This window comes from Rhineura floridana, chromosome 16, assembly GCF_030035675.1.
Source record: "Rhineura floridana isolate rRhiFlo1 chromosome 16, rRhiFlo1.hap2, whole genome shotgun sequence".
NCBI lineage: Eukaryota > Metazoa > Chordata > Lepidosauria > Squamata > Rhineuridae > Rhineura > Rhineura floridana.
Genome location: NC_084495.1, coordinates 29,806,774 through 29,822,354, shown reverse-complemented (window position 1 = coordinate 29,822,354; position 15,581 = coordinate 29,806,774). Strand labels below are relative to the sequence as shown.

Here is a 15,581-nt window from a genome sequence, read left to right as displayed (position 1 = left end):
ATGATGACCTATGTCGGGAGAGAGACGGGGGGACTGTAACACTGTTGATTCTGCTTGACCTCTCAGCTGCTTTTGATACCATCGACCATGGTATCCTTCTGGAGAGAATTGGAATTGGGAGTTGGAGGTACTGCTTGGCGGTGGCTCCGCTCCTACTTGGTGCATCGTCTCCAGAAGGTAGGGCTTGGGGAACATTACTCGATGCCCTGGACTCTCCATTGTGGAGTCCCACAGGGATCGGTCCTGTCCCCTATGCTCTTTAACATCTATATGAAGCCGCTGGGAGCGGTCATCAGGAGCTTTGGAGTGCGTTGTCACCAGTATGCTGATGACACGCAACTCTATTTCTCCTTTTCATCTTCTTCAGGTGAGGCTGTTAACGTGCTGAACCGTTGCCTAGCCGCGATAATGGACTGGATGAAAGCTAACAAACTGAAGCTCAATCCTGACAAGACTGAGACGCTGTTGGTGGGTGCCTTCTCGACCCAGGTGGTGGATGTTCAACCTGTTCTGGATGGGGTTACACTCCCCCTGAAGGAACAGGTTCGTAGCTTGGGGGTCCTTTTCGATCCATTCCTGTCTCTTGAGGCTCAAGTGGCCTCGGTGGCACGGAATGCGTTCTACCATTTTCGGTTGGTAGCCCAGCTGCGCCCCTATCTGGATAATGATGACCTCGCCTCAGTCGTCCATGCTCTGGTAACCTCGAGATTGGACTACTGCAATGCACTCTACGTGGGGCTGCCTTTGAAGACAATTCGGAAACTACAGCTAGTGCAAAACGCAGCAGCCAGACTGCTGACGAGGACCAGATGGTCCGCACATATAACACCTGTTCTGGTGCGTTTACACTGGCTACCTATTTGTTTCCGGGCTAGATTCAAAGTGCTAGTTTTGACTTATAAAGCCTTACACGGTGCGGGACCACAATACCTTGCGGAACGCCTCTCCCGCTATGAACCTACCCGCTCACTACGTTCAACATCTAAGGCCCGTCCCATAGGGAAGCTCGGAGGGCTGTTACTAGATCCAGGGCCTTTTCAGTAGTGGCCCCCGAATTATGGAACAGTCTCCCCGATGAGGTGCGCCTGGCGCCTACTCTTCTATCTTTTCGGCGCCAGGTTAAAACCTTTTTATTCTCCCAGGCATTTTAATTGCTTAATGTTAAGTTAATTTTATATCAAGTTGTTAAATGCTTAAGCTGCTTGTTTTTAGGGATTTTATCTGATTTCTATTTTACTGTATTGTATTTTATTCCTTGCTGTGAACCGCCCAGAGAGCCATAGGCTAGGGGCGGTATAGAAATGGAATGAAATAAATAAATAAATAAATAAGGGGCAATTCCACCACATATATAGAATGTGAACATTTAATTTGTTACAATTCCAGCACTTACGATGGTCTACTGAACAAATCTTGCTCAGTCTTGCCCTTTCAACACTCGTCCTGCTGAAACTCCTCCCTGTACCAACATGGCCCCCTGGAAAGTGGATGCAGGAAAAAGCCCTAAAGTAGCTCACAGCCCCTTCTACATACCCTTATCTTCCCATGCACAAAGCTAGTGATGTCCTCATTGGAATCAAACACGGACAGAGTCTTCATCACATTGTGCTCCAGCCAGTCCCAGTGCTCTGTTATCTCTTCTCTGCTGGCTCCTGATAGGAATATTGAAATGGAAATATGGCTGTGTGGGGATTCGAACCCTGGTCTCCCAGGTCGTAGTCCAACACTCTAACCGCTACGCCACACTGGCTCTCGGAAAGAACATTAGGTGGCATTAAATTAACCACTCCTAAATTAAAGCACAGAAGAAGCTCCTCTGCCTGCCAAGCAAGGGGTGGGGATAAAAAAGAGCCACCATCTCTTATTTTTGTTGCAAAAGTTGGGAAAAGTACATCAACAAGTAATCTGGCAGCATTATTCTCTGTTGGTTCTTTCCCCTTTATTTTAATCCGGCGGCCAAAACGTGTCGAGAGAAAGAGGAGGGTTTTAGGGAGAGTCAGAAGTGAGAATTCGACGTTGAAAATAGCACTTATTGGCGCCTCTGATGGACCTCTCTGGCAGCAAAAAAAAGCTTTTGGGAGTGAGTGGTCACAGAGACTAACATTATTTATTAAAGTATTTCATAATCCGCACTTTCATGAAAATGTATCAAGGTGGCATACAAAATACAAAGTTGTAATAAAAGCAGCACAAAGCATCCATAAAAAATCAACATACAGGTTAGTTTAAAAAAAATTCATATTGCAAACGTCTGTCTAAATAATACGGCTTCAAGACAACATCTAAAAGAAGGCACAGACAGCTCCTGCCAAGCCTCTACTGGTAGGGAGTTCCATAGGGCAGGACAACCCCCCCTCACTAAAGGCCTGGTCCCTAAGAAAGGCCAACAGAACCTCAGAGGCCATGTGGGGAACCACCAGAAGTGTTCCATCACAGGATCTCAGTGACTGAGGTGGAGCATAAGAAATCAGATGGTCCTTAAGGTACTTTGAGCGCAAGTTGTTCAGGGCTGTGTGAATTAACACAAGTACCTTGAACCTGACCTGGTAGCCAATGGGCAACCAGTGCAGCTCTCTCAACAGCAGAGTAACAAAATGCCAGCAACCTGCTCTTGTGGGCTGCTTGGCCGCTGCATTCTGCACAAGTTGCAACTCCCAGATCAGATCCAAGGGCAGCCCCACATAAAGCACATTACAGGACTCACGTTATCACAGGAGGTAAGAGCAGTATTTGATCCCAAGTGATGGTTGTTATCTGTATTTGATGGAAAAAATGCTGGCACTCTTTGTAAAAACCTTAATTATTTATTTGATGGTAGCAGCATGCCAAGTTATTTTACAGGGATGGAAAGATGCTTCATCAATTACTTTAGATGACTGACATAAAAAGTTTTATTTATAGCCATTTCTGAGAAACTTGTTTATTATTTGTGTACCTTAAGATGACAAACAAAATCAGAAGACCATGCAACAACGTGGTGGAATTTTATGTTACATATGAGTAATCAACCTCTCCAGACTCTTATACCCTCTAAATATGAATTTGTTTGGAGAAATTTGTGCATTTTTATTTATTTCATTCAGTTTTGCCTTTTGTTCATTCTGTTCCCATATTTTCCTCATTTGACTTCAGACAGTATTTATTTGTCTTTTCCTCTGTAATACAACTTAAGAAAATAGGCTTATCAACACAGGAAGCTGCCTTATATCAAATCAATCCTTTTCTCTTATTTTGCTTAACGTCATTTACATCAGGGCTTGGGAGTCCATGAAGACAAGCGAACCTTTGGATCCTCCAGATGTTTACTGGGGCCGACGGGAGTTGCAGATCAGTAATGTTGGGAGGGCCAATGCTTTAAGAGGACCTACATTAAGAGGACTTGAGAATGAGCTTTAGAAAACAACTTCTTGTTGGTGTCAGAGCGACACCTCCTTTGATAAACAGCTCCCAGACAGGGCAGGAAGACAAACGGGCATCCTGGTCATGCCCCTGCACATAAACAATAAAAAGGTACATAGGTTTCATCCTCCCTGTGCACTTCCTGGGAGTCATTGTGCAATTCTCTGAACTGAGGTATCAGACAAATGAAGGTAAGTGGACTTGGTATTTAGCGAGGCAAGCAAAACACTTAATGTAATTGCATCTGGCTCTATCAGAGAGGGAAAATTGCTGGGGGGTGAGGATGGCCTGGAAGACCCCATCACCAGCTTCAAACTGAATCCGAGAGAACCACATGCAAAGAGTTAGAAATGGAACATAGGAAGCTGCCTCAGACTATTGGTCCATCTGTATTGCCTGCACTGGCTGGCAACAGCTCTCTGGGGGCTCAAGCAGAGGTCTTTCCCATCCCTCGCACTGAAGATGCCTGGGACAGCAGCTGGGACCGTCTGCATGCACTTAGCAATGCTGCTTCCCAAACAGCCTGGTGGAAAGTAACAGAAACCCTGAGCTGGCTCACAGGCTTAGTGTTTCCTCCACCCTAATGCTGACTTTGGAATTGCATGTACTTACCGCAGGCGATAGACCAGTAGACCTGAGAATCTGGCGTCTGGTGCAGGATCCGGAAAGGGGCCACTTTTGATGTGGAGTCCAAAACAGCATCCAGCGTCCCCACCAGGAGGCCTGTGGGATTGAGGAAACAGCTTGAGACCGCAATAAATGAAGGTTGGTTCTGTGGCATCCGTTAAGGACCGGGTTTGGCTATCCCTATGGTCTGGGAAGGGCTTTATACCAGGGCTGTGGAGTCGGTATGACAAACCTTCGACTCCGACTCCTCTATTTTTCTACTGTCCGACTCCTTCATAAATGGCAAATGTCTATTAATTTTTCTACTGTCTGATTCCAACTCTGACTCCTTCATAAATGGCAAATGTATATTAATGTATTAATATTAATAAATTAATATTAATATTAAAATATTAATTTTATTTTGAAGTCGGAGTCAGTACATTTCTACCGACTCCGACTCCACCCAAAATTGCTTCTTACTCCACGACTCCGACTCCACAGCCCTGCTTTATATGGCTGAGTAAGGAAGAGGACAGCTGAGCAGCACCTATGGCCAAGTACTGAGAATGGGCTAGGAAGCAATCCCAAGGTGAAACAACAGACAGGCCACTGTAAGGCAGTGGTTACTAAAAAAAATAAAATTGTGTGAAAGGAACTTTTATCTTTTTGTGTGCTTTGACCTTACTGATGACCAGTTTCACTGGGTGAGCCCAAACTGTAGCGTGAGAGAGAAAGGAGAAAGGATGCCTCTCAATCTACACTCCCCACACCCTTCACAATGTGCCAGCTGTTTATTCCAAGATCGCCACGACACACAATGAAACCTAAAACTGGTTTCCCAAGAGGGCCATAGCAGGCTCCCTTATACCCACTGGTCAGACCCATTGGTCCATCCAGAATTGTCTCACCAACCGGCAACACTCTTAAGGGTTTCAGGCAGGGGCCTTTCCTACCCCTACCTGGAAATGCCGGGGATTGAAACCGGGACCTTCTGCATCCAAGGCAGACGCTCTGCCACTGAGTTACGACCCTTCCCCAGAGAGCTTTGGCTCTTCGCAGGAGGCCGATGAAAACACCCATGATGCACAGGGCCACAGATCAATTCCATAGCATTTTAGAATAGCCATTAGCTGCTAAAGCAAATCCGTGGCTCCCTTAAACATCAGATATTTTATTTATTTTTTATTTAGTTTAATTTATATACCGCCCTAAGCCCGAAGGCTCTCTGGGCGGTGTACAAAAAGATAAAAACAAGCATAATATATAAATACAATAAATACAATAAATCAAGAGACAAAACAAACAAACAATAAAGAACCAAACAACATCCAAAATACAGAAATACTGTTAAAATACACTTTAAAATGCCTGGGAGTATAAAAAGGTTTTCAATGCATCAGCAGTCCAATATCCAGCTTTTTCATCTGGGTTGCAGGAGGCACCCCAAAAGCCATGGTGCAGAGATGAATCACCCACATAGCGAGATCAATGAGCTGAGTCAAGCAAACAGATTTCATCAGGGCCGGCATCAGAACTTGGCATCCCTGGGGGGAAGCCAGGGCTCCAGCTAGCTGCTATTTTTGTTTCCCAAACTGACCCAACATAGCATCGCTCCGGAGCGATGTGGGATATTAAAAGGCAGTTCGATCCAGCATGGCTCAGAATGCTGTGCAGGTGCCCTGTACACTGATGGCTGACCACGGATGCCAGGTGCCAACTCCAGCTCGGATGAAAGCTTAGCTTGTAGCGTCGCTCTAAGTGCTGTTGTCTGCCAGGTAAGCTTAAGGGGTCCCACCAACAGACCCCAGCATCAGAGGAGGGGACCCACCAGAGGCAATTTTGTTCATGACCTCTCAAGTATGGAGCCAGATCTGGGCTTCATTTCACAGCAAGAGAGACGGAGAGAAATTGCAGCCCAAATCCAAGAACTATTGCTATTCCTACATTTGTAATCTAATCTTTCCCTTTGCCCTCGAGCCAAGACTGGCTACATTAAGGATTACATCTAGATTCATCGGAAGGACGCTTCCTTGCTGAATTATTCATCTCCCCAAGTGCGTTTTGCTGCTGGCTTCACCATTGCACAGAGGTCTTTATCCGAGTACCCTTTTATTTTATTCTCCTCCCCGCATCAATCATGCACAGAGCGGCGATACTAGTCAGCATTCCCAGAACACAGAGAGCCCAAGGGCAGCTTCCTAAAACGGCAGCTCCTCTACAAAGCAAGGGTTCTTGAAACGCCAAAACGCATTGAATCAAGAGTGACAACGCTTCATCGGGTGGAAAAAGTGGCCTTGCAGATTAGCTCACACGCTTTTTCAGCGCCTGCCTGCTCACACTTGCTAGTTTCAGTGGCTTTGGTTAGAGCCTGAAAAGGGAAAAAGGAAAGCCAACTCAATTCACAGATGTTTGCCCGGAAAATACATGGGTCAAACTTGATGGTTTAGCAAGGGCTCCTCCAGACAGGAACACAGAAACTTGCCTTAGGCCGAGTCTGACCACGGGTCCATCTAGCTTAGCATTGTCTGCAATGACTGGCAGGGTTTCAGACAAGGAGTTTTTCCCCAGTCCTACCTGGAGATGCTGGGGATTGAACCTGGGGCCTTCTGCATGCAGCACAGTTGCTCTGCCGCCAAGCGACAATTCCCAGAGTGGTTTAACAAACAAGCAAACTCTTTTGGGAAAGCCATCACCGCTGAACGTGGTCTGCTCCTGCTTTAAATGTATAGTGCAGATGGGGCCTTTGTGCAAGCCAATCAGGAGAAATGCTGAATACGTGAGTCATCCGGAACTCCCACAATCTGGAGGCGGCCCAGGCGGCTATGTGCACACAATAGTAAATTAGCACTTTGTTAAACGGAGTCTTCAGTCCCTTAGCCCATGGTTTGTGGGGGGGGGGGACATCAGGCTGCCCTCCAGATGTTGCTGGTCTGCAACTCCCGACACCCTTGACCACTTCCCATCAGATGGCACGGCACGTTCTACTAGCTCAGTGTGCTGCACATGTAGCCCAGAGCTCAGTCAATTAACCAAATGACTTTGGGTCAACCTACCAATTGTCTGATTATATCTGAGTCAACCTGCAAGTGAGAAGAAGCAGCGTATCTTGCTTTTCGGCGATGCATGCATGTGATTGCAGCAGCCGTCACTGGGAACACAGGAAACTGCTTCATATTGAGCCAGAGCTTTCGTCTGTCTTCCTCAGTGCTGTCTGCACTGACTGGAGCAGTGGCTCTCCACGGTTGCAGGCAGGAGTCCCTCCCAGCCCTATCTGGTCATGCTAGGGAATGAACCTGGGACCTTCTGCATGCCAGGCAGGTGTCCCACCACCGAGTTACAGCCTTTCCCTTTTTAGAAGAAGCGGTTTCCTTTCTCTCTCACACGGGGGAATAATTCTCCTAAGATAACATTTGCCATATGCATTAAAAGGAACTTTCAGAAATTAAATCTGTTGACCGATTGATTTGGGGCACCTTTGAAAAACCAACTAAAATGTTTTCAATTGATGAATCCATGGTGTAAGTAAAGCAGGGGTGTGGAACCTCAGGCCTGGGGGCCAAATGTGGCCCTCCAGGCCTCTTTGTTTGGCCTTCAGAACTCTCACCAGGCCACACCCGCTATCTCCAAGCCACACCCTTCACTGGCTCTGCTTCACACCATGAGTGCCTACTGTACAGAGGCAAGATTTACATTCAGTTCTCCACCCACTTTTGTCTGTAGCCCCGCCCATTACTGGCATGCGACTCTCAGAAAGTTGCCCAGAAGGGAACAGGGCCCTCCGGGTGAAAAAGTTTCCCCAGCCCTGCAGTAAGAGAGACAGCCCTAAGAGAAATCAACAGGACCTTCTAAGAGTATTTGTAGGTGACAAATGAAGACGACTTTACATGCCCTGGGGCCAACAGACAAGAGTTGCTAAGCACTTTTTGCCTAAACCAGGGAGAAGGGACGCTGTGACCCTCAAGATGTCGTGGGTTCCTACTCCTATCCACCCCAGATAGAGTGTTCAGTCATGATGGGAATCTCCAACAGGACCCCTGGCTGAAACATTTACTCTTTTCCACACAACACAGTTACCAAAGGAAAATTGTGCAGGGGGGGGGGGAGATAAAAGATGCAATGTTATTCTGAAAAGTCCCAGTTGTGGACATCCTACATTACAGAGGGCATGAATTATGGCAGAAAGCATCTGCACAGAAACGTTATTATTATTACCAACTTTTGCCAGATAAAGACAGTTTGTAAATCCGCAGTGTTAGTCATAAAGAAAATTTTTCCATGACTCAAAGCTAGCTACTTCTAGCTAAATTACTCTGCTACGACCCCTTTGGCGCTATTCAATGTAAAACAAATTGCAAACTCCAAGATCCTGGCCTCAGACCAACAGCCCATGAAAGTTTTAAAAGCCTGGAGTAAAAGATCATAGCTATATATGCTGCAAAGCTAAAAAAGCAATGTTAGCGTGTGTGTATGTACCTACGTATAAGAGAAAAATTGACTTTCATAAGCCAAGTCTGTTCTTAATGTATTTGTGATCTTTATGTTACCTGGAATAATTAATTGCTTAATGATAGCTTGTACCTTTGGGTGGCTCCGAGTGATCCACATCCTTCCCAGCCTTGCAAATATCCACTTGTCTGGTCACCTGCGGTGGGTATGAATTGCTTGCAGGCAGCTGAGTGTTCGTCAGTGACAAAACAGGTTCCCCACCTCCAATCCCTCTTATTTCAGGCCATCAATCTGCTACAAATGACTAATGTTAAGTGTGGGCGGCTGTGTAGATGGGCTAGCAATGTCTTTGGACTCATTTGCATAGCTGGCATAACATGGCAGTTGCAAGGATGAAAATGAGACAATGCGCTCCACTGCTAATAGAAACGGCAGTACACAAGCAGGATAAATGCACACATGCAGCCCAGTTCAATTGCCTCCTGGGGATTGCATCAGCAACAGAAGCGAGTCCTTTTCTGCAAAGCATGTTGCTTCTGCCTCTCTCACCTGCTCCGAAAGCAGGTGTTGCACAGTGGATTAAAGATGCAAGACGCAAGCCAGGGAGCCCCTGGTTCACATTTTGCCTCCACAGTAAACTCTGTAGGCAAGCTACTCTCCAGCAGCTTCAAGACAGCCCTGTCCCCAAACAACAACACAGAGAGGATAATATAGGCCTACACAAAGCTGCCTTAGACCAGGTCAGACTATTTGTGCAATATGCCCAGTATTACTGTAATTGGCAATAGCTTTGCCAGGATCTCTGGCAGAGAAGGGCATTCCCCATCACTTGCAACCTAAACCGGAGATGAAGAGGATTGAAATGGGGACCTTCTGCATGCAAGGCACATGTTCTCCTTCTGACCTGTGCTTCGCTGTCCTTCAAGCCTAGAACGATTGAAAGGAAGAGTGGTTTCCTAATTGATAGACTGTCTGTTTTGATATGAACCTGTCCACAGGCAAAGATCTTCCACAGGGGCCCTTCTCTACGTCCCTCCACCTTTGGAGAGCAGGCAGCTGGCAACACGAAACACAGGCAGCCCCTCGGTCATTTAGGTCAGTACTGCCTACACTGACTGGCAGTGGCTCTCCAAGGTCTGGAGCAGGGGACATTCCCAGTCCTACCTGGAGATGCTGGGGGATTGAAGCTGGGACCTTCTGCATGCAAAACTGATCCTCTGCCACTTCCGCGATAGAAAGAGCCTTTTCAGTGGTGGCACTGCACATGTGGAATGCCCTCCCCAGGAAAGCTTGAGTGATTCCTATTCTTCAGCAACCTTGCTCTTCACACAGGGCCTTTTAAAATATAATGCTTAAAGCAGTTTGATGCTATTGATGATGCTTGTTTTTTGAATTGCTGGTTTTATTTCGACTGTTTTAAAATTTCTGCAAGGTGCCCTGAGATGGGCAACACTGACGGGTGGAATATAAACATACTAACTCACAATGCAGTCCTATGCATAGTTGCGTGACGCTGTGTCCCATTCCATGATCAGAGCTAAGCATGTTAGGGGCCTGCTTTTAAGATGGGGTGCGGAACACTTTGGCCCTCCAGATGATGCTGAACTACAACTCCCATCAGCTCCAACCAGCACATCAAAGGCCAGTGATGATGGGAGTTGTAGTTCAGCAACATCTGGAGGGCCAAAGATTCTTCATCCTTGTTTTAAAATATAAAGGAAGGGGTCATCACTCAGTGGCAGTTGCATGCTCAAGACCTCAGATTCAGTTCCCAGGAGCTGGAAAGTGATGGGACAGATTTTTCTATGCCAGCCACCCTGGAGAGCCAGTGCCAGTCACAGTAGATCAGTGGGGAAGAAGCTCCAGCCCGTGGGCCTGTTAATACCCACTAGGCCTTTCCCCTCCAAGCCATGCCTTCCTGCTGTTCACCTGAAATCGGATGTGGGGTAGGTATAAATGTGGCCCACTGACAATGGGGCTGCAGGCACTGCTAAGCAACTGATCGACGGTGCCTGCAAAGCTCTGTGCCTTTGCCTGCATAGCTTGATTTCACACCACAGCAGCAAGGAAAAAGGATGGCACAGGCATTAAGAATCAGCTGATCGTCAACACCTGCAAAGCCCTCCGACTGTGCGAGCAAACTCATGATTGGCAGTGCTTGCAAAGGCACTGTCAGGTGTACAGTCCCACCCACCTATCAAAATGGCCCATGGGAGGGGGTTGGGGAACCTCAGCAGCTGGACACAAATTGTTCCTCCCTCCTGCATTAGTGGGATAGATATAAGGCAGCTTTCTATTTAACCTTTATGTGGCTATTCTTTCAGTTTGATGCAGATGCTGCAGCCAGGTTATTCACTGAAACTGCTGGCTGCGACCATGCAACACTTATGCTTCAAGAGTTGTACCGGTTACCAATCTGCTACTGAGCCAAGTTTGACTTAAATGTTGCTGGTATATAGAGCCTTAAACAACGCAGGACCCTGTCCCTTAGAGGAACACTTTTATCCATATAGAGTGCCCCGTTCAGCAAGATCATTAGATCAAGCCCTCCAACTGTTCCGCAGCCTGCACAGACCCATGTGGAGACAACCAGGAGAAAAGACTTTTCTGTGGTGGCCACTAGCCTTTGGAATAAACTCTCCCCAGACTTCAGGCAAGCACTGGCCTTGCTTGGGTTAAAACCAGAGATGGGGAATGGACTATGTGTTGCTGGACTACAACTCCCATCATCCCTGACTACATCCTGGGGCTGATGGGAGTTGGAGTCCGACAACATCTGGAGGGCCGCAGGTTCCTTGTCCCTGCTTTAGACTCTTACTTTCTTTACTCAAGTGTTTGGTGCTGCTATTACCTAGCTTTTAGCATTTTGTTTTTATCTGCTGTGGATCATTTACATTTTCTGGTTTTATTGTCTTGACTTTTGGAAACAGTTTGTGAACCTTCCTGCCATTTCTAATGAAAGATGATGGCATAAAAATGTTTTCATGGATACAAATAAATAAAAACGTATCCTATGTATGGAACTAGGGTGGGATTTCTTCTGAGCCAACATGTTTGGGAAGCATGTGCAGATGTGTCTGATATAACTTACTTCTATTAGAACAGCAGCCAGGTCACCCTCAGCCCATACGCTGGTTTGCCTTTCCAACATGCTGCTTCTGTTGTTGATGCAATCCCCAGGAAGCAATTGAACTGGGCCACAGTCATGCATTTCTCTCACTTGCATACTTCTCAAGTGTGACCCGCTATACCAGGACAGGGGGCCTACACCCTTGACACAGGTAACAAACTGCTTTATATAGAGTCGGACTACTGGGTCCATCTAGCTCAGTATTATCTACACTGACTGGCAGCTATTCCCCATGGTCTCAGGCACGAGTCTTGCCTAGCCTCACCTGGATGCACCAGGGATGGAACCCAGGACCTTCTGCTTGAGCTCTGCCATTGAGCTATACACCTCAGTGCAGAAGCGGAGGAATTTCGGCAGAGGAAGTGTCAAGTTCATTCTCCTCTGTGTATAACAAGCCGCTGCAGCTGCTGAACAAACTGGTCCCTGCAACAAACTTGATTTGCAGCAGGCCGGCTGCCAAGTTAGGCTGCCAAAAGAAAGCCATTGTCTCCCCACCATGCACAATTGGCTTACGGAAATCCACTGCCTCTCCCTTGGACGGCTGCTGGCCTTTTTGTGTTTTCTAAGAGAGTACATCGAATTCATGGAGATTGGGAACATTAATGGCTTTTAGCTAAGTTGAACCTCCGCATTCAGAGGCAGTGTACCTCTGAGTTTACTAGGTCATGGGGAAGAACAGTCATCCACATCATTGTAACTAATCCTTAGCTCACTGTACCTGAAATAAATAAACACTGTTCCCCTTGTTTCCCCCTGCCTCCATTGGCTTCTCCTTTCTCTGTCGTTTCCCCTGTGGCAAAAGTAAGATTGCAAGCACCATGGGCCAGAGACCTGCTCTCTTGCACTTTGTAAAACGCCATGCTCATTGATGCCACAATATTAATATTAATAGTAATAATAAAAATGGTTTTAAATTATGCCTTCAGTTCATTTGGAAAAGTGACAGAAAGAATATTATAAAATATCATCATCAACAACAATTAACAATAATAAACAACAACAAATAACGGGTACATGTATTGAAATTAATGGACACGACTAACTTAGGCTCATTAATTTCTGCTTGGGGAAGGGCAGAGCATCTGCCTTGCATGCAGAAGGTCCCAGGTTCAATCCCCAGCATCTCCAATTAGGGCTGGGAGAGATCCCTGCCTGACACCCTGGAGAGCGGCTGCCAGTCAGTGTAGACAATATTGAGCCAATGGCCTGATTCAGTATAAGGCAGCTTCCTACGGTCCTAATGGGTCTACTCTGAGTAGGACTCAGTTGGATACAACCTGAAAATAAGAGTAAGAACAGAACTTGGTCCCATCCAGCAAGACCATTTATTCCACTCAGCTACTGAAAGGTAGAAGGACCCCGTCCTCTTTGAATTTGGTCACCAAGGGTTACCAGGAGGGTTGTGATTTTTTTGCCTGTGTCTTAATGGCTGCCCTGTTAGGTGCTAGTAAACATGCTAACAGAACCTGTTCCTGACCCAGACTTGCTGCAATGGGAAAAAGCGTCCTGTTCACGCATCTCTAAAAGACACAAGTTGCCTGCCCTTTATTTTTTATTTCTTTTTTTAAAAGGGGAGGCAACACCCCTTGAACCTCTTAGAAACAGAGCATTTTTAAGCACACAGGAAGGTGGCCAGTTAAAAACAAGAAGAGCGGCATCTCCACACCAAGCTGAGCGGTGGACAGCAGGTCTCCCTTGCCTAACCTGCCCCCTCCTGTGCCTTTAAATGCACCTGGATCTGGAGACATTGGCGGGAAAGCAAGCTTTCATCCCACGCTACAACAAGAAAAAAGCTTGCCCTGCAGATTTCTTCACTCCTAGCCAAGGTTAAAAAGGCACCTAAAGAAATGCCAAGCTCAGGACGGACAAGAGGCAAAATAAAACACACAGCTAATTAGCTTACAGAATCCCCTGCCACAGAACACTGCAAACGGCCAATCAATTATACAGCATTTTTTAAAAAAGGGATTAGACAAATTCACAGAGGCTCAGCCAATCTTCCCATGGAGCCTCCCTGTTCAGGAGCTGTATTCACCTAAGTCCAGAGCAGACCCTCTGAAATGAATGGACCCAAGTTAGTCATGTCTATTAACGTCAATGGGCCTGCTCTGAATAGGGCTAGCATTGGATAAAACCCCTTGAATAGCAAGTGCTGGAAACATACAATAAGGAAGAGCTGCTGTCTCCGTATATCTGGAAACAAGAAGTTGGGTTAGAACTGGGTGGGCGATCCATTTGGTCTGCCAATCAAGCAAGGCCTCTTCAGAGGATCTAGCCACAGCTATTAGCCACAACCGCAAAATGGAGCCTCCATGTCCAGAAGCAGTATATTCTGTCAATTACCTCCCAGAAGGGCGGCTGCCTTTGAGCCCTGCTTCCTGGCTTTCCCTAAAAACATCTGATCGAAAACAGATGTTGCAGAAGGGCAGATATGGTGGGCCTTTGGCCCTCCAGATGTTGTTGAACTACAACTTCCATCGTCCCCGGTCACTGAAAATGCTCACTGGGGGCTGATGGGAGTTGTAGTTCAGCAACATCTGGAGGACCAAAGGTTCTCCACATCTGCACTAGACAGGTCCCTTGGTCAGATTCAGCAGGATCGCCTTAGGCCAGCCCTTTTTTGCTTTCTCAGCCAGCTGACAACCTTATCCACCCATAACCTTACCACGGTCAGGATGCAAAAAGAGCTGTGGTGGTGAAATAGTTAAAATACATCAGACTAGGTCCAGGGAGGCACGGGTTCAAATCCCCACTCGGCTCACTACATGCCCTTGGGCCAAATATCTCTCAACTTCAGCCTGCCCACCTAACAAGGCAGTTGTTAGGATAAAAAAGGGAGGGAGGCAAAAACCCATATTCAAAGCTCACCAGGTGACCTTGGGCCAACCAATACCTCTCAAACTAACCTACCTCACAGGGTTGTTGTGAGGATATAAAGTGTGTACAGTATATGGGGAGGTGGAGAGAGAGAGAAGACCCAAGTTCAAATCCCCACTCGTCAGCACTGGGTGACCCGTCATTATTTCTCAGCTGCACCTCGCTACCTCACAGGGTTGTTGCGGGAATACAACGGGGAAATGGGGAGAGGCGCGAGATTGGGAAAGAATCACGAACGGCGCCCTGAACATCTTGGAGGGAGGCGAGAACAGATTAGATGATGATGATGATAATAATACAGAAGAGGGGAAAGAGACGGGAGCGCGCCGCCTTACCAGCCAGCCCTCCGCCCTCCTCTCCATAGCCTCGCCTCCTCTGCAACACGAAGTACTGGTTCGAGCGCTCCAAGACCCACAGCTTGAGCGCGTTCTTCAGCAGCACCTCCTCGGGCTTCAGCCACATCCTCGCTGCGACGGCGGCTCCTTCAGCCCGCCATGCCCGGCCAGTCTCCCGCGTTCCCGCCGCGCCTTCTGCCTTCCCACGTACACAAGCAGCCGGCCAAGGCAATCCCGGGAGAGGGCGGGCGCGAGAGGCCCGCTGGGGGCTGTAGTTCCGAGGGCGTCTCCTCACTCTGCCGCGCGCACTGCAAACCCCAGCAGGCCGTGCGCAGCCGGGCCTGGGCTCCGCTCCTTTAAGAGGCCGGCCTTGCCAAGTAGTGAGCCTCGGAAGGGAAGGGAAAGTTTTCTCCCTTTGGCTTTTTAAAGTGGCAGGGATTCCGTGTGTTCGTTTGCGACTGGCTGTACCGCTCCGGTGAGGGTTCCCACCATGCACAAGCTCCTCCTGTATCTCCTAAGGCTCAGGCACCGTGCCAGTAAAGAAGTTGGCAACTTTGCCTTCTTTACTTAAAGCCTGCTTGCTTGCTTGCTTATATATATATATACAAATATATATATATATATATATAAATTATATATATATATATATATATATAAATATATAAATGCGATTATATATATATATAATCGCATTTATATCCCGCCTTTCGTCCAAGGAGCTCGAGGTTGGAGCGTGTGGTTCTCTTTCTAACAACAGCCCTGTGAGGGGGGTTATACTGAGAGGC

The 15,581-nt window shown here is 47.2% G+C and overlaps 1 protein-coding gene across 2 annotated transcripts in view; it reads right to left on the bottom strand.

The window, feature by feature from the left end:
- TBC1D8B (TBC1 domain family member 8B) overlaps positions 1-15,178 on the bottom strand; it is a 48,096-nt gene extending 32,918 nt beyond the window's left edge. For both annotated transcript variants that reach the window (XM_061598961.1, XM_061598962.1), the window contains exons 1-3: positions 14,797-15,178; positions 4,012-4,122; positions 1,534-1,652 (exon numbers count right to left, since the gene is read on the bottom strand). In XM_061598961.1, coding sequence (XP_061454945.1) covers positions 1,534-1,652; positions 4,012-4,122; positions 14,797-14,923 — 357 coding nt within the window. In that variant the 5' untranslated portion in view covers positions 14,924-15,178. The remainder of the gene's footprint in view (positions 1-1,533; positions 1,653-4,011; positions 4,123-14,796) is intronic.
- Between the last annotated feature and the right edge of the window lie 403 nt (positions 15,179-15,581).